At 44.0% G+C, this 19,419-nt stretch overlaps 2 protein-coding genes across 4 annotated transcripts in view; both read right to left on the bottom strand.

Moving 5' to 3' along the window:
- Window positions 1–2,781, bottom strand: part of LOC110983014 (uncharacterized) — a 72,646-nt gene extending 69,865 nt beyond the window's left edge. For 2 of the 3 annotated variants that reach the window (XR_015427032.1, XM_087142924.1), the window contains exon 1: window positions 2,358–2,781. Coding sequence is in view for 1 of the 3 variants with exons in the window: in XM_087142924.1 (XP_086999050.1) it covers window positions 2,358–2,609 (252 nt within the window). In the remaining 2 variants the exon portion in view is untranslated. The remainder of the gene's footprint in view (window positions 1–2,357) is intronic. The other variant, XR_015427033.1, reaches the window with a different exon arrangement.
- A 6,264-nt stretch (window positions 2,782–9,045) lies between these two features.
- Window positions 9,046–19,407, bottom strand: bud13 (BUD13 homolog). The gene is made up of 6 exons (XM_022241931.2): window positions 19,285–19,407; window positions 16,035–17,236; window positions 14,392–14,508; window positions 13,077–13,197; window positions 12,156–12,346; window positions 9,046–11,029 (listed from the first exon to the last, which is right to left on the bottom strand). Exons 1-6 carry the CDS (start codon window positions 19,398–19,400, stop codon window positions 10,854–10,856), a joined length of 1,923 nt encoding a protein of 640 aa, XP_022097623.2. The 5' UTR covers window positions 19,401–19,407; the 3' UTR covers window positions 9,046–10,853.
- Between the last annotated feature and the right edge of the window lie 12 nt (window positions 19,408–19,419).

Below are 19,419 nucleotides of genomic sequence, written 5' to 3'. Positions count from 1 at the left end.
TTTATTAGGCACACTGTTGCTTCAATTTCATGCGAACTTTCTTGTAGGTGTGTAGAATTATTGTGATAGTACACAACGTGTTCATTTAAAAGTGATTTTATACAAGTCCAACTTTACAAATTCCTATGATTGCTGTTTCTTTAGGATCATTGGCTGAATAAATCTGTCTACCCGTACATATTTATATAGGTACATGTATCTGTGCGTCCATTGTCACTGTCGATTCATACAAAGAAGAAATTTAGACAATTTGGAACTTTATTTCCCTTAAAGAAAAGGGAGAAGAATGCTTGTAATAAGCCTTTTGTGAGTTGATTTGGGCGAAATCACACCGAGTTACCTGATTGTATACAATACCGGGTACTGGTCAGTGTTGTAGTCGAGACTACTCTAGACCTTCACAAGCCTTAGTCACTGTTCAACCTGTTACCAGTGACTAGTCTTGTGCATGGTCTTTTGCATGGTCTTGTGTCTGGTCTTGTGATGGTCTCGACTACAGCACCGGTACCTCGTGATTCGGGGCAAGCTTCTGCCTCTCTGGAATGGACTGGTTCCTTTGTGCCCTTCTTATCCATTGAAAATACATGAAGTACATGGACATGTATATCAGTGCAAGGTGTCTCTTATGTAACTAAGCAAAAGAGTGCCCTGAATCATGATCACAAGGCAGAGCAACAGTGTCTTTAGTATGGAGAATTCAAATTGTTACGTTCACATACTTTTGAAGAACTCTGTGTACCAGATTTTTTGAAATTTAACTTGCAAAAAAAGGCTTATTGCTAATAATATTGCTAATGTTTATGTCTACATGTGTACACTAGGAATCAAATTTAAAAAATACAAAAATTAATCTTGTGACCTTTTAGGGTCGAATGTGTGTACCCTAAAAACTGCCTGCAGTGGGTCTTCAACCCTAACCGCCCAAGGGTTACTGGACCTAATCTTCCCCAATCACACAAACTTCAACACGTTGGAAAAACACTCTTACCTCACAGTACCCAATCCCACAGACGTCAACAGTACTCCTGCTGTAAGAGTACTCAATCCCACAAACTTCAACAGGGCTTTACCTGTGTGATTGTGTTGATTGGGTACAGCAGGCCCACTGCACAGTACAAAGAGTGTGGACAGGCAGTACCTATTCAAACAAACTCACACACCATCATGCTGCATATCCATCCCCAACTGCTGGAATAAAGTGAGAGGGCCACAGCACCCACTCACACAAAATTAAACATCAGATACATGTAGTAAGCTACCAGTACCCAATGCCCCAATCTCACACACTTTACTGGTGTTGAATTCTGTGTGGTTAGGGAAGGTAAGGGTTAACCCATGGCCCTCGTGTCCTGACAGGGGTAGCTCTTGAGCTACATGCCTTAATGAGCAGAGTGGCACTGGGAGTGGGACACACAATAACCTGATCATGGGAGGGTGAATTTATTGAGGAAAAAGTTTACTTCAAAACCCCCACCAAAGTCAGTTTGGAACAGTAAAATCTTCGAAAAAATATAACTACATGTAGGCCTAGCCTATAAAGTTGTGTTAAAAATATGTTTACATTGCACATATGTAAATGCTTGGCATAATCTTCAATTTTAAGACTTTCATCAGGTTGTCTTCGTGCAACACTGGGGAAGAGAGTTCCAGTTTTCTGTGTTCATAGCACTTTATGGTGACTCAAAGTGTTCACAGTACTGCGGTAGGCTTAGGCCTACTTTCTGCCCAACAATTCACCAGTTTTCAGGGTATTCATAATAAGTCTGATCACAACTAGACAGTTATTTCCAAAGATTTTGTTGTGTACATGTATGCCAGGCCCCTTGGTTTATTACATTAGGCCCAACTGACATTGCGTCTTTGGCATATATCTAGTGCTTGGTAGGTTTATGTCCAATGTAAGCATGGTAAGAGTAGACACTGACTTCCAGAGTACACAAACACTGTAGTATACCAATATTAAAAACAAGTACATGTAGGCCTTCACTTCACTTTCTTTCCACATAAGGGTGCAGGGGAGTCCCCAAAAAGCAATGCTTGTCTAGTAGGGACCACATAGCATATGCCTAGTACTAGCAAATTTACTAAATGTGCATGTGCATTATCAGACAATAAACAGGGTAATTCGACAGAACTCCGGTGAACCATGGAGCTAGGCATGGGTGAACCTAGTGACCAACAGTAGGCCCTATGCGTACGTACATGTAGGCTACATATATGCATGCCACGTACTTTGTATGTACGTGAACTTGCGTAGGCCCTGCACACCGGGTGCACGTTAATATCCAGCATGTCCATCCATGAGAGGCCGACCTCAACTTTTCACACACGACGGTCCAGAAAAAGTCGTTTTTTACCTTAGTTTTCGTGATGACGTGCGTGGCCAGCTTCACCACTGCAAAGTTCCCCTTCCCTATAGTCCTCTCGATTTCGTAGTAGCCGACCCTGACCGGGGTTTTCGACCTACCAGGGCCCGAGAGGGGCGCAGTGTGGCCGGGCGTTCGCCCTCCGCGCGACGCCATCTTGGGTTTTTTGACATCTGACGAATTGATTTGATTATGCTGCATGTACACATTATGCACACGCTGTTGCCGTCTTGCTCTGGCCATTCAAACTCAAAATTACGTTTCCAAAAGGTAAAAAATGCTGCTTTCTCGTGAGTAAAACAAAGAAGATGGCACTGATTAATTGAGATGTCTCACATGATACGTTTGTCTGCCCTCTCCATCTACCTCCTTGCAAATAACCAGTTTATGTTCTCACCATCTGTGACGTTTTCTTTTTCTCCACATGCGTCGGCCAATTTAGATTCACTATACACCGGATAACCACTGAATTCCGAGAAAATAGTCTCCGTACTAAGCAACGTGCGTAGGCGAAGTGCAACAAGTCGAAGTAAAGTCGTAACTAAATTCAGTTGTAGTTCTTTTAATTGTTTTTTTTTATTACAATGGTGGATTTGGGGGGGGTTCGGGAACCACGACCCCCATCAAGGGCTTTCTTTAATAATTCAAAAAGCAATCTTATTGGTTAAAAGACCCGGAATGTATAGCCCCTCCCTCCGAAAGGCCATAAAAGGATACATGAAAAAATGAAATTTTTGGCTCCCAAAATTTGGTTCCGGGTACGTCCTTAATTAGATACGATGTTATTTTCTTAGAGACTTGAGAATTAATATTAATTTTATGTATAACCTTGGGATGTTGGCTTTATTTGTCTTCACTCTGACAGCTGACAAAAAGTGAAAAGCTGCCATGACTGCGTTGAAAGCTAAGTTCAAATTCATGCGAAGCATGCATTATATCAGTGTCATCGTTAAGAAAATTCGGCTCGGTCCATTATTATGCCCGGGGCCTCCTTCTGGTTTTAAACGAAAGGTTACATGTAGTTTAAAACCGACCATGGGGGATAAGAAAAAGTCACACTCCATAATTTCACGCACGAATTTGTTATCAATGTTCCCCTGTATTGAACACCCCTCAAGTCATAATGCTCTATGCCTCGTGTACAGTGCAAACATCTCATGTGGAAACAGAACTTATTTATAAGGAATCTTTTAGTAATAATCCCTGAATCTTGTCTTATTTAATGCAATCTGTCCAAATGGGATGGTGCCAGACTATTTCGATCCCAGGGCCCATGCCTCACTTTCATTGTTTTTAATTGTTGCCATCACGAAGTTTACGTTATTCTTCATTGTACATGAAATTATTCTGTAATGAAACTTTTTTTCTCGTTGCTTTCAGCTTCATTCTTAGGTTCCCCCCCCCAAAGAAAATAACGCTTTTAATACGGCAGACTAGTGAATAAAGTCAATTGGTGGGTGCTGCGGGAGTTGACGCTGAACGCAACTGAGCAGAGGTCGAGCAAGTTGTCTCCATGGTGTCGAATGAAATTTCGGCTCCAAACATGAGTTATATTAAAATATAGGCCCAACATGTTTTTGACGTGACGTAACACGATGGGCGAACTTGGTATTTCGGCTGTGGAGGCGGGTGCATTTTCGAATCTGAGTATTTCTATTGGCAGGAATGTTAAGAGACTTCGAAGGCGTGCGCGTTTCCGTGCACACCTGTGTAAATTGAACGTGACCCGCCAAAATTCACATGACTGAAAATCCTCTATATGGACTCATCTATTGTATACAATGTAGGCCTCATTGTACTGCGCAATTTCTAAGTAAAGATGACCACTGTCATGTAGGCCTCAGAAAAGTCAAATTTCATATGAAATCAAGAAAGTTTTTAAAACAATTCGGCGTTTTTATCATTCTGTTCAAAACTACCTAGTTGAGCGACCGGGGGGTGAGGCCCCCTTCCCAAGGTTGTTTATGGGTACATTGGTTGGTTTGAATTTCTTTCTGGAAAAAAAGACGAAGATGCAATATTCACCCAATTAATCTACTAGCTCTGATAAAACCGTAAATCCCAGTCCCCAGAGGTGCAACCGAGGGAGGAGGCTTGAGCATCAAGAGTACTACGGAGGGTAAATTCCTGTCCAAGCTCCCCCCCCCCACTGCCACCACACGACTAATCCTGGGTGTGCAGTGTAAACCACCCACATGACGGGGTCTCGCCACTGGAAATCGGTAATAAGTTTAGGTATACGCGCAGTTTTTATTACCATATATAGGCCTGTAATTGCTTACGAAATGTGGACTGTCCAATTAATTCACATGGAAGGCACGGACCCCCGCTGAGAAACAAGGAAGCCGTGCAACTTCAATTACCTGCGCTTCCTGGGCCTAATGATGACAATCATGACGTCCAGTCCCGGTAATACCGGCGATTCACAATACTGAGTGCGCCTCTCAAAATCTGTCGACCCTTTCCAAACGCGTATTGGGTCGACAGATTTTGCGCATTGTGGTTGGCCAACGCGTTGCAAACTCTTGGCCAATTGGAGGCGCCAGGGATGTGGCGCACTCTTGTGAATCGCCTGTATTATAAAAGTCTCTAACAGGACTGTGCATCTGAAAAAGATTTCCGGTGAGTATTCAAATATTTCTATTTTTTTCGGTTACTCAAAATCGTTTTGTGCGCTCGAAGTCTATCATACCCCGAAACGTTAACCAATCTTCTACACGTCTCCAAAAATCTTTGACTCCTGATAATTATTAGCAGCACCCCTTGAGCTGAAGGATGTACGTGTGAGTGCAGAGCCACCGTAGTTATGGCGTCTCATCGCCGTCTATCCGTTCCGAGAGGAACAAAAGAGGGCGTGTTTTGGGGTACTCACCGCATAGGCGCGCCTCATCGCGTCTGACGCAGAGCACGCTGAGTACGCGTAACTAATTTATTCCAGCTTGTATTGTCTTTGCGTGCACGCGCAGAACACGTGCAAGAATCCACTTGTAACCACCTGTCTTTCTTTCGCCGATTGGGGGTGCACTTCAGCTCGGGGCGGATAAAGGGCCGTTTTCCAATACTCAACTTCGGCTCCGTATGAGGCTTCAACTGTTTTTTTTTTTACTAGCTGACTTCGAAGCTGTAAGCGCAGTAATCAGTCTAATAGTGCCACAGAATATCAAATAAGATGCAAAAAAACAACCAAAATTACAGTAATTCAATGTAATTTAAACGCTTCAGGCCCATAATCGGGGATTGGTTTTGGGAACGAAGCCTGAGACGGAGACGAAGTTGAGTATTGGAAAACGGCCATGGGATGTGTTCGAGCGGCGAGATACTCGTGTACTCTCACGAGTACTCACGAGTACTCTCCCGAATCGCACGAACAGCAGGAGTACGCCCCTTGGATCAGCGAGAGTATATTCCCCGTCATGCGGGAGCCTATTCCTGACCAGGGAATAATGCGTGCGCATCCTCACTTGCGTTAACAGGAGAAACTGCGCGAAAAGCAACCTAGAATAAAAATACTACATCGGCTGTACGTGTTTACCCGCGTCTTGCCTGGAGGGTCACGTGCTGGTGGAAAGATACAAAAACGCGCATCATACTTGACGAACGCAGGACGCAACTAAAATAGAAAGCGACATTATCACTCCAGGGTATGTGCGCCACGCGTTCTTGACGCTCATTTGTTTCACGTTTGTTGTGCCAGGTCACGTGCTGGAGGAAAAATGTATTTAGCTGTATACTTGACGTTCATTTTGCACGTCCAAGAGGAAGCACAAAAATGGCGCACAATTATTGCATAGTGAATGGGCGCGTATGGACGCACCACCGATCTCGTTTTTTTTAATTATTATTATTATTCCATATCTATGCCTTTTCATACACGCCATAATGTTGAGAGACTTCAAGGCTCGCGCGTTTCTGGGCACATCTGTGTAAATTGAACACTGACAGTCAATGTGGTTGAAATCCTTGGCAGTGTGTGTAAATCGATAATGGTGTGCACGTACGTCACGTGCGTTCAACGACCTAGCGCTACAGCTGTGCTGATAAACTGTCAACATTTTTCGTATTAAAAACAAACGCACTTTTATGTGTAGTTGGATCAAATTAATCACTTATGGCTTAAATCCAGCAGAATCCGTCGGAGATGTGTTGTCATAACAATATCGACTCCTGTGTCTTTGTCTCGTGGCGTCGTAAAAATTTCCTCCCTAGGTGATCCATGGAGCATTTTATTTTCCCGAGGCAAAGCCGAGACAAAATGGAAAGCTCCATGGATCACCTAGGGAGGCATTAGTAACTTTTACTGCACCACTCGAAGCGATCAATGTTTAAGTATGTTTCTCGAATTGCGGGACCAAGAGAAGGCGCTATTTTCCTAGCAACAGAGGTACGTGTTTGCTCGGAACTGAATGGGATGGGGAATAGTAGGGAATGACTGGAAATTTGAAAAGCGCGGAGGAGGGCGCAGACACTGTGTTGGTGGCTATGGCCGTTTTCCAATTCTCAACCTCGTCTCCGTCTCAGGCTTCGTCCCCAAAACCAATCCCCGATTGTGGGCCTGAAGAATTTAAATCAATTTGAATTACTGTATTGTTTTGCTCTCTTGCCTCTTATTTGATGTTTTGTGGCACTATTAGACTAATTAGTGCGCTTACAGGTTCAAAGTCAGGTGGTAAAAAAACAGTTGAAGCCTGAGACGGAGCCGAATTGAGTATTGGAAAACGGCCTATGTAACCATGATACGGATGCAGCATCGTACATCAGAAAGGAAGATTTATGTCTTTTTCATTGCTCTTCCTTTTGGGTGTTTTTGAATATATTTTGGTTGTGGGGAAGTCTGAAAATTTCCTCAAAATCTGCCCTTTTTTCTCACCACGCAAATGGGGGTGAGCTGATTCAATATCCCACTCACACCAAAAGGTGTGTGCAGGCGTGGCATACATATACTGTGGACCTCTGCACAAAAGAAGTCCACATAATGTAGGGTAATATGGCGTTGTATGGACTCGCACACGTCCACACAATGTTTTCCCCTCTCTGGAAAGCAGTTTCAGATGAATTTTGGGGTTAAGGTTATCGGTGGCAAAATGAAGAGGAACACTCCAGGAAATTATCATCAAAAATCAAGCTCGGAGTTATCCTAGTTGGAGAAAAAGGAGCATTTCCTTCAAGTTTCCTTAACCACAGGAGAACAAAGAAATGTGCACCCTTTGTATGTAAAACAGATATGGGTGCAAGTGTGTGTGTGTGGGGGGGTATCTACCCCACCCCCGGATTTACGCCCAAGGATGGGATTCACTCATTTAATGTCCTTCCAGAAAATTGGACCCACAACTGACATGGCTGACCGCCGCAGACAGGTATTTCCGTTTCTTTTGACAATACAGTTCAGCCACCGTTTGGCCACCTCCTATAGCAGTTCCGTGAAAGCGTGGGACAGTACGTGCCGCACGGTATAGGCATTGAACTTGAAGTGGCCCGGAGTTCTATAATCGCGGCAGGAAACTTAAAGGTGGTTGTATTTTCTAAGCAAAATGGGGCGGATGTTTCACTCAAGTTCCCTATTCCGGTGCAGACTTCCACGAACCGGGCTGTCAGCTTTTGATGACGAACTTGCCAGCAGGAAAGGTACTGCACTCTGCAACTTTACAGGAAACAAGACTGTTTTTCTGCCTGGCCGCTGTTCCGAACTTTTCGTGAACATAGGCCGTTTTCCAATACTCAAGTTCGGCTGCGTCTGAGGCTTCAACTGTTTTTTAACTAGCTGATATTGAAGCTGTAAGCGCAGTAATTAGTCTAATAGTGCCACAAAACATCAAATAGGATGCAAGAGAGCCATATATTACAGTAATCCAACTTAATTTAAACGCTTCAGGCCCACAATCGGGGATTGGTTTTGGGAACGAAGCCTGAGACGGAGCCCAAGTCGAGTATTGGAAAAGGGCAATAATAACTCGCAAGAATGTGACCCGACTGCAAAGCGCCCTCTGTTGGTACTTTGCCGTTTTGTAAATATATAGCGGTGCGCGTTGAGAAAGCAGCATTGTTCAATTGATGCAAAAACCAAATCAAAGATGTACCGAAAAAGCAATCAGTCAAACGCGAACATATTCCAAATTTGTCTCAGAGACTTCAATATTTCCTACGCAAACATACATGTGCTGTGAGCTACAGTTTGATAATTTTACACGTTTTAAATTTTCTATGAGTTTAAAAGAGAACATTTTTTTTTTTCGTGAGACTGCCAGTACCACACTTGTGGCTGGAAAACAGACTACACATCACCCTGGCGCCCCGTCCACCACAGCACAAAACAAAAACCACACCTCCCCTAATTCCTGAGACAGCAATACTACCACACCAAGCCTCGATCCTTTTGGGGGGGGGTTCTTGGACCAGGATTTATCCCCAAACTGCAGTTCTTTCAGAAAGGAAACAAAAAAGGATAAACAAACATCCATGGGGGGTGGTCAAATCCCCTGAGGGTTCCCCTCCCAGATGTGCCACTGTAGACAATATTACAGCCACAATTAGGCATATTAAGCCTAGGTTTTTTTTCAGCAAATAGGATATTGCCCAAACTGATCCCAAACACTGGGGACTTGATGCAATGAGTAATTAATAATTAATTAATTGAGACACTGAAAACATGAAACAGCGAAAGAAAATGGACTAAAACAGCAAGTTTACATTACCCCTATCCGGATTTATTAGGACAAGTCTGAGAGACAACTAACTCCATTATGGCTGAACATCAACGGAACTATTGCTGTTTGGACCATCCAGCTGCAACTTCCAACCAGCAGCCGATTTCAAGAAATGCGGCATAGCTTTGAACCAAACGTAAGCCTTGCACCACGTATTTATGCCCGAGCTGGGCAATATGTGACCCACCATCCCAAAACCAGGCTGAAGTAGGTAACTTCATTTCCCTGAAAACAGAGAAATCCCATTGTTCACATCTTCATGGAAGTTTCACAGGTATTGCTATCCGTATAAACCTTACTGCAGACAGAATTTAGACTTGACATGGACCACTTTGAATTGTAAGACAAAGGCGAAGGAGAGAAATTGTCAAGCATCCCAGTTACCTACTTCAGCCTGGTTTGGGGATGGTGAGTCACATTTTCTTACATTCGATTCCACCAAAGTTGTGGAGATGATATTAAATTTCTCGGACGAGGACAAAAACAGCTTTTACAACACGTGTTGCTTTCCAATATAACAGCAGTCGTCAAACAGTCATCCAATCAACTGCGCCCGCCATTTTGAAAAAGTTTTTGTCTATTCTTAGTCAGAACAAGACAGAAAATCTAGCAATTTTCTCACAGCCCAACAAGTTTCTCATTACCTTCTACAACAAAATTATATGTTTCTTGTACTATTTTCTCTAAGCCTTGTTAAGTTCAGCAGTGATGAGGCTTAACCAAACATGATAAGCTAGTCAAATCATTCATTTTGCTTTGTTTGGCGCAACTTGCACCACCTAAAATGACCGCGTAAGTTGCACCATAATTTACTGCGTGAGTTGTAGACTTACGCAGTGCGTAAGTTTCATGAAATTGTTCCTAAGTTGTTGCCCAACTTACGCAATAAAATTGGGGGGGGTACCCCTCGGTCTCATTTCTTGCTGGGTATACTGTTGCTACACCTTGTATACCCAGCAAGAAATGAGACCGAGGGGTACCCCCCAACATGTCCAATCCCTATACACATTCCAGACTATTGTTACTTAACACATCCCCCCAAGATGTCTGAAAGGAATTCCCCAGATTCCTGCGAGACAATGACCAACACAAAGCAGGGGGGGCTCTCTCCTCCCATACCTTGCTACATATGAGCAACAGTGTCTTTAGTCAGGGGAATTCAGATTGATATGTTTCTATGTAAGCAGATAACACAGTGTACCAGATTTTATTCAAATTTCACTCGCAAGTGGCTTATTGACAAGAAGGTGAACTATAGTTTGCACTTGCAACTGCTCTTGCTGACAACAGGTGTATTGCATCTCAATTAAAAGTGGCTGGATCCGCTATAGACTTGTGTGTCATTTAAAGACACAGCCAAGCAATAGGTGCAATGGTCTGGTACCTAGTCTCTCCATACAAACCATTTCCACACTCAGGTCACTCAAGACTATAGAATGGTCAATCTTGAAAACTGTTACTTCGACCTGAAATGCGGCTGGTGACATACTGAGGCTTTGCAGAAATTCAGAAGATTCGAAAGGCCTAAAGAGTTAAAGTAAAGTTTGCCTTCAGTTACAAAAAAAATTTCTGCACAGAGGTCTTTGTCATCCTGTCACATGTCCTCAGTGCTCCATTCAAAGTCCATTTCCTTGATAGTTCAGTGCTTAGCAATCATGCTACAAGTCCTGAGAGCTTCATCTCTAGGCCATGTCCTTGGTGGTGTAGTCCTATGCCATCATGCTACATGTCCTCAGTGCTCAATTCATGGGCCGTGCCCTTGGTAGTTCAGCGCTGTGCCATTAAGCTACATGTCCTCAGTGCTCCACTTGTAGGCCATCTCCTTCGAGGCCCTCTTTTCAGCTTGACGCAGAAAGAATTTCTTCTCAAAGCCATTGGAACGGTCCACTCCGTCCCAGCGGTAGCCAGGTGCGATGTTGAAGCGGTTGGGCGGAGGTGGGGGTCCTTGGTATTTTGGCTTGGCTACCAAAAATAAAGGGAAACATAAAGAGCATTCCAGGCAAGTAAAGGATTTTCATTCACTTGTTTGTGGAGTTTGCTCAGTTAAAGGCTGCATGGTGATCTGTGAGATCTGGCCCGGGACAGGGTTGTATTCGAGTCCATCACAAGTCCATCACAAGTTGGTCTTAACCACTTGCTGCCGGGGAGCCCGGTTTCGGGCACGTATTCTTTATATGCACAGCCAGGGTGTCTGAAATCAGACAAAGGGAACTGGGCCCTGTAACAAAAGACCAGGCTGCTGAGGATTACCTACATTTTATCACGGTCAATAGTGGAGATAATCTAGCATTTATTTTTAAACAGTATACCACTGTTTGGGGCATTCAGGGCCAGCAGATTACCACTGGGGAAGAAAAAAACGCTCCACCACTGCAGTGATGAGCCACACAGTACCGCTGCACGCTAATCTGGCCCCTATTGAAAAGAGGTCAGCAGCGCACCATGCCAGTTTTGGGAACAAAAGAAAATTACGTAACTCCGCACAATCTGGGCTCTTTTTACAAGGCAGCAGGCCTGGCTGAAATACTCCAGTGTCAATAGATGTTGTCTGTCAGATGAGAGTAGACCAGACAGTCCTTTGTGTGGGTGTAAGTCCAGTAAATGAATATATGAATTTTTAAAGAATTTTGAAAACAGACAAAAAAAATACTCCGGCCCAGTAGAATCAACATTTATGAATGCCCCCGGCAGGATGTGGTTAAGCCAATTCACAAGCTATTGAAACGAGCTGGGACAGCTCATCCTGTTACTTAAAGGTATGGCTGATCATGTGAAAGGACTTACCCGGGCGACAGTTAAAAATGCATGCGCAGTAGCAGAAAATCCCAGAACTGTTGCCCAGGTGCACCGTGCACTTGTGGCGGCACCAGCCTAGCAACGGTATGCAGCTCATATGAAAAGATGGCGGCACACGTGTTTGTTTTCAGAGGTTATAAAATAAAATATGTGTAAGGTATAGTAAAAAAAAAAATAATAAAATGGTCTTTTTCTGTTTGTGAATCGATGTTAGCTCCTCGAGGTACTGGGAGTTGACAAACTAGTTCCTGAGGCGAATTAGCGCTGCAAACAAACGAAATAGCCCACTGACCTTTGACCCCCATGGCCGCCTGCTTCTTGGTCTGTTTCTTCTTCAGGAATGCCATCATGGGGTCCCCCTCCCGTTCCACTCCCTTCAGCATGTCGTCTAGGTCCTGGTCGTCACGGTAACGGGCCAGCGGCTTGTCCATCTCGTGCAAGGCATCTTTGATAAACTCCCTCTGTCGCGCAGTTTGTGCCACCCTGGATACAAAGAGAGCCATGGTCGCTATGCTTCCAACATTCGTATTGCTGGTCAAACTAAGTAAGACTTTTAAAAATCTGTCTCAAGAAGGGTACAAAACTATTCAGTGGCAACTGTTGTAATTAAGTCCTTCTTTCCAAGAACTACCCTGGAACCTTTAAAAAATGCTCTTTTCCCATGCACAAGTAAATGCTGCTACCCTTTTTCAGTTCACCTTTTTTGCATTTTACTAACCCTTCCTCACGCTTTCAATTTTACAGAGGTCAGGTCACCGCTGAGACATCCTGAGTACCTTTCAGCTTAAGGATGCCGAGACCTGTTTTTCAGGTTAACCCACTACCAATCGACTTGACCTTAATTTGGGATTTTTGCCCTGTCTGACGTATGTTATAACACTGTATACTCAGTGTTTGCCCCCGAAAGCTTTTGAAAAAACCATAAGCGTACTTGGGTGGGACTCGAACCCACAGCCTCCTGCTTACTAGTGCAGACGTCTTAACCACTCGACCACTGAGCTTGCCAGTGTCTGCTGGCTGGTTTGAGTCCGATGTAGTAGCAGGTACCGTGAACAAGATTTTTCGACACATGTTGGGCAATGCAAAAATCCATAATTAATTAACATCTCCCCGACGCAAATCAATCCTTGGAAACAACTTGGATTTGCTTCTCCGCTTCTGTACACATTTTGGGGGCTTATCGTCTCGTCCAATATGACTGACGCATTCTTACCCTTTCCCCCATTCAACAAATTTCTGGTCTTCCTCTGCCTTCTTGGCATCCTCTTCACGCTTCCGCCGCTTCTCTGTTTCCAGGTCTCTCACTCTCCCAGACTTGTCTCGAAAAACAGTTTCTACAAAAACCCAAGAGGCAAAGAGGGTGGATTTCTGCAGCGCCAGAAAAGTTGCGTGATATCCGAGGGTGCGGTTTCAATTGGTAACAGAAGGGAAATTCCTATGGCGTCAGAAGTGAGATTCTCAAATATCTGTTGGGGGATTTTCACAGTGTCAGAAGTGAGATTTCCAGGTTTGGAAAAGATATTCCTGTGGTTTTGGAAGTGGGATTCCCATTGATTTAGGAGATTCCTGCTGAACAGTGTTTGAAGCAGGATACACATACATGTAGTGTTGAAAGTGGTATATGTGCATGTGTATTCTTACAGTATGGTGATGGAAGTAGGATTCCTATGGTATTGGAAGTGGGATTCCCATGATGTGTTGGAAGTAGGTTCCTATGGTGTTGGAAGTGGGATTCCCATGATGTGTTGGAAGTAGGTTCCTATGGTGTTGGAAGTGGGATTCCCATGATGTGTTGGAAGTAGGTTCCTATGGTGTTGGAAGTGGGATTCCCATGATGTGTTGGAAGTAGGTTCCTATGGTGTTGGAAGTGGGGTTCCCATGATGTGTTGGAAGTAGGTTCCTATGGTGTTGGAAGTGGGATTCCCATGATGTGTTGGAAGTAGGATTCCTATGGTGTTGGAAGTGGGGTTCCCATGATGTGTTGGAAGTAGGTTCCTATGGTGTTGGAAGTGGGGTTCCCACGATGTGTTGGAAGTAGGTTCCTATGGTGTTGGAAGTGGGGTTCCCATGATGTGTTGGAAGTAGGATTCCTATGGTGTTGGAAGTGGGATTCCCATGATGTGTTGGAAGTAGGATTCCTGTGATGTTGGAAGTGGGGTTCCCATGATGTGTTGGAAGTAGGATTCCTGTGGTGTTGGAAGTGGGGTTCCCATGATGTGTTGGCAGTAGGATTCCTGTGGTGTTGGAAGTGGGGTTCCCATGATGTGTTGGAAGTAGGATTCCTGTGATGTTGGAAGTGGGGTTCCCATGATGTGTTGGAAGTAGGATTCCTGTGGTGTTGGAAGTGGGGTTCCCATGATGTGTTGGAAGTAGGATTCCTGTGGTGTTGGAAGTGGGGTTCCCATGATGTGTTGGAAGTAGGATTCCTGTGGTGTTGGAAGTGGGGTTCCCATGCTGTGTTGTAAGTGGTATTCCTTTTGCCAGACAATGGATCACAACAGTGAAAACACAGTGGCATTCCAACTCACTTGCACTTTTCCCGGACACATCATCACCTAGCTTGGCATACATTTCAGCGTCCCTACGTCTGGATTCTTCGTTTTCCCGTCTCATGGACTTGGCATCCGACAGACCAGCAGTTGTTCCTGTTGGGTGTTTGTAAGGAGAAAGAAACTCGTGTACATGTACTGTACCTCACATATGTGCATAAACATATGCTTTGGTGATACGGGCGTTTCACAATAGCGTGCCTCCAAGAGTTTTGCAATGTGTTAGCCAATCACAATGCACGAAGATTTCCGTCGACCCAATGCGCATTTGGAAAAGGTCGCCAGATTGTGCACATACATGTGACTGGCCGACGCACAGCAAACTCTTGGATGCGTGCTATTGAGAATCGCCTGTATTCAGCCATCACCTCAAACAACGACCAATACATGTATGTGTGCATGTGGCCATTTCTCTCTACACGTACATGGACATTGTAAGGTGATGTTTATAATGTACATTACGTGTGGGTCCTTCACCCAAGATTCACTTCCATAATAGCTTTATGAAGCACACACCAGGTGAAGAGTTACTTGGGCAAGGTGGGTACAGTTCACTATAGTACACAGTGAATGGGGGCGGATCAGTGTTCGGTATCCACTATTTAAAAAACAATTTACCGTACTGACAAAAATTCTGTTTTAAATGTGACTGCGCTATCTCGTTTGCTCAGGCTGCAACAACATTTTTGTTTTGTATAGTTTTATTTTGTTTTTAGCTTTTTTAAGAAAGTTTTTAATATTTGCACAGCGTTTCTTTTTTTATCTTGAATCATTTATCATTTTATCCAAGGAGTGATTTCAGAAGGACCTTGAGGAGTTGTTCGTGACCCTTGACATGGTCAAAAATTAATGATAATAATAACCTGTCCTAAGCACGAGCATACCCAGACTGTATGTATATGTGCTGTAGGCATGGCTGTGGATCTTAACACAAAGAATACCGCACTGTACCGGTACATGAACTGCATGAAAGGAGCTGTTGACGAGTTCAGAACACGACAAAGTCAAGTTGGAATTTGATGCCAGACTGAGAGAGTAAAACGGGACTTGAGAACAAGGATTGCTTCATGCATTACAATAAAACCAATTAATGAATGGAAAGGTTAATTTTATGCAGTGAAAGGCGGATTTTTTTTTCCTCTTGGGCCGTTTTCCAATACTCAACTTCGTCTCTGTCTTAGGCTTCGTGTAGGAAACCAATCCTCGATTGTGGGCCTGAAGCATTTAACTTAAATTGAAGTACTGTAATGTTTGGTTCTTTTGCAACTTACTTGATGTTTTGTGGCACTATCAGACTTACTATTGCCCTTATAACCTCAAAGTCAAGAAGTAAAAAAATAGGTGAAGCCTGAGACGGAGTCCAAGTCAAGTATTGGAAAACAGCCTTGGCTTCGTCTCGTGGGGAAGAAAAACCATTCCATTCATTTAAATATTCATTATTTGTACAATATTAACAAAACCTTAATCATTTCAAAAGGTGGCTCCCTCAATAATGCATGTACATGTACTGTACGTTATTGCCTAAACTGATTCTAATCCAGTACTTCGAAGTCGCTAACGAGTATCTTCTCAGTTAGCAGATCTTTGAAATCTATCCCTGATATTATGGATATAACTTGTACCTGTCAATGTTTTCTCAGGCTGCATGCGCTCTCCTCTCCCCGCTGAAATCCTGGGTCCAGGTAACTCCATTCCCCTCCCTGGGGCAACTCGTCGCACAGGGGATATGTCAGAGTTCCGGTCTGATCTTTGCCTCTGCCGGGGAGGGGAGAGGTCAGAATCCGAATCATGTCGGGTGGTGCGATCGTCCTTTCTGCTCTGTCGTCTCCTTGGTGGGGACAGGTCAGAATCTGAATTGTGCCTGGTGGATCTGGCAGATGATCTGTCACTCCTTGTGTCACCCCTTCTGTCCTGTCCTTTCCTTGGTGGTGACAAGTCAGAGTCTGAATCATGTCTTGCTGGTTTGCCAGAAGATATTTTACCCCCTTTCTCCTGTCTTTTCCTTGGTGGTGACAAATCGGAATCAGAATCTTGTCTTGCTGGTCTACCAGGGGGTCTGTCACCCCTTCTGTCATGTCCTGCTCTCTGTGGAGACAGATCAGAATCAGAATTGTGCCTTGCTGGTTGGCTAGAAGGTCTGCCACCCCTTCTGTCACGTCCTCCCCTTGGTGGTGACAAATCGGAATCAGAATCATGCCTTACTGGTCTGCCAGAAGGTCTGCCACCCCTTCTGTCATGTCCTCCCCTTGGTGGTGACAAATCGGAATCAGAATCATGCCTTACTGGTCTGCCAGAAGGTCTGCCACCCCTTCTGTCACGTCCTCCCCTTGGTGGTGACAAATCGGAATCAGAATCATGCCTTACTGGTCTGCCAGAAGGTCTGCCACCCCTTTGGTCACCATTTTTTTTCAGTGCTTGTCTTGGTGGGGACCGATCAGAGTCTGATCCATCCTGCCTAGCTTTGCTTCTGGACTGCCCCTTCAAATGACCCAGACCACCTCCCTCGTGAGCTCGTCTCACAGGTTTCGACTTGGAGGTTGAGCTCCTATCCGGAGATAAGTCCGAGTCAGATGTATCACGACGGGATCTGCCCCACTTATTGGCATCTCTACTCTTCCTGGCCAGATCGTCGTCTCCCATCGTCTTCCACTTGCGGCTGGTGCGGTACTCCTCCAGAATGACCTGGTCCCTGGGGCGCTCATCGACGACGTCAGCCACGACAGGAGTCTCGTCTGCGATCAGAGGGTTGCTGATTTCATCCTGCTTCTCCGAGGCTGGGGCCAGTGTTCTGAAGTCTACGTCATCGTCCACAATGGTGAAGGTGCTGAAAGTGAAACAAACAAAAGCAATTAATTTTTGCTGCAGACTGACATGCGGGGATGTACGTGTACAGTAGTTTCAGAGTTTCCCAGAGTCGAAGGGAAATCAGATTTTCCATCATCTGGTTAAAAAGTCTAAAACTTCAGCAGTATTTTTCCATTCAGACACAGTTCCCCATCTGGACATCACTTGACACCCCGTGCACAAACCCTACATGCACATGTACCCTATGAAATTGTTTTTTAAGTAAAAAGTGCTCCAACATTGTCACTGCTAACTCTCACTATCACTTTCTGATAGCTAACAAACTGCACATACTACAAGGAAAATTAATTGATGCCCTTAAATGAAAGTCTTGTCTTCCATTCTGTTAGGCCATGAGAATAGAAGTCGTAGATCTGCATCCAAACAATTTCAAAAACATGAGGCATCCTTTCATTTTTCCTTCAGTTCATTATTTTATTTCAATCTCTAAGTGCAGACACCTTTCAAGTATAATACTGCTGGACTGCAAGGCCAAAAGCCTTGCTGAGGGATGAGCTTCACGTAGGCCCTTCATCAGTTCATGGATCACATCCCATGGGGATCACAACAAAAAACACCCGCAGTAAAACGTACAATGTACATAAAACGTGCACACCATTCCGACGCACGTAGGTTGGCCATAGCTCAAGCAGACATCTGGATACAAACGTGAGCTAAGGCTGCATCTGAGTCTCTTGTCTAGAGCTAGGTCTTGGTATTCACTCCATCGGAAATGCGTGGAGATGCGCAGACAATAGACCTAGCCGTAGCTCTGGAAGCTCGATTTGGACACGGCCTAAGTATGATTGAAATGCATAAATATGGTGTTCATACAATTGCTACTAGATTCAGAACTCTGATTTTGTGTCTTTTTCATACAAATTATGAACATTTTGTGGGGGAGGCCTAAATAATTTTTGTTATTTGGGGGAGGGGCCATGGCATTGGAACATTCGGCTGGTGGATGCAAATCTACAATTCCCATGCTCATGGCCTTATGTATGTAGGAAGAGGGTTTCAAAATGCAAAAATCCCCACTGAATTTAGGCCTATGTCCAATTTCCAGACGCCACCATTTTTAGAATGGCGGAATATTTACAAAGTAGCCTAGGCCATGCCTATAACATTTCATGACACTGAAATTGTTCACAAAGGTTCAACAGCATATTTAAATAAGAAAGTAAAAGTCAGAACAGCAGCCATTGGTAGCAGTATGTACATGTGTAAGCGAATGAATTTGGAGTTTAAAAAAAACCAGATTTGGCAAAATCGTATGAGATCAAGAAAGACCAGGGAAATGTTTAACATCTTGAAGTGCGCCAGTGCAGCCCAGCGTAGCCCAACATGTACATGTAGGGCTGTGGTGGCTCTCTTTTGAAATCTGTCTCTTTCTATGAGAGACAGATTTCAAAAGAGAGCTTCCACAGCCTTACATATGGGGCCAGGCCCAGCCGGGTATTTTGACTTCTGCTAGGGGGGTTCATTACCATTAGCACCCTGTTCCTAACTTCCTATATTAAGGAAAATGAAGTCCACTTTTTCAAACTGACATTCAGACCTTAACGATCCGTTTCTTAAACATAGTAGCCTAGCTCTAGTTTAGATAATCTGTGACAATATTTAAACCAGAAAACCAGAATCTTTTACCCAAGTTTGGTGAAAGATAACCACATCACACCTTTTTGTTTCACGTCTTGTTACCCGACCTAGCCATTGTGGATATACATGTACTGAATTTCATTAAAGAAACTTTTATGGATCCAAGTCTAGGCCTACATCACAGACACAGCTCTTCATGCTGAAGCTCTCCCCTCTTCTCTTTCTGATATGAAAGAGGACATCACTGCCAACTTATTTAGGTACATTTGCTTCGAAAAGGTAGACTTTCCTTCCTTATAATTTACAGGAACAGGGTGCAATAATTAATGGCTTGCACGGTAAGCTAATCATCAGGTAGGCAGTCTATTTACACCAGAAAATTGTGATGGTACATTATGGAATTCTCGCCAAATTGCGAACTTAATTTACCGTGTCACTTTAACAGCCGTTTTCACTTTCTTCCGTCGTTTTTTCTTCTTCAAATCCTCTGGTTCAGCAGACAGATACCGCTTGAGGTACTCTCTCTGGTCTAAGGGCAGCGCCATCTTTGATTGAAGTGACAAG

The sequence above is a fragment of the Acanthaster planci genome, linkage group LG10 (genome assembly GCF_054643075.1).
Source record: "Acanthaster planci isolate LZ-2023a linkage group LG10, COTS_SCS, whole genome shotgun sequence".
NCBI classification, from domain to species: domain Eukaryota; kingdom Metazoa; phylum Echinodermata; class Asteroidea; order Valvatida; family Acanthasteridae; genus Acanthaster; species Acanthaster planci.
The sequence above is the reverse complement of the archived record's forward strand: the minus strand, read 5'-3'. Positions and strand labels throughout refer to the sequence as shown.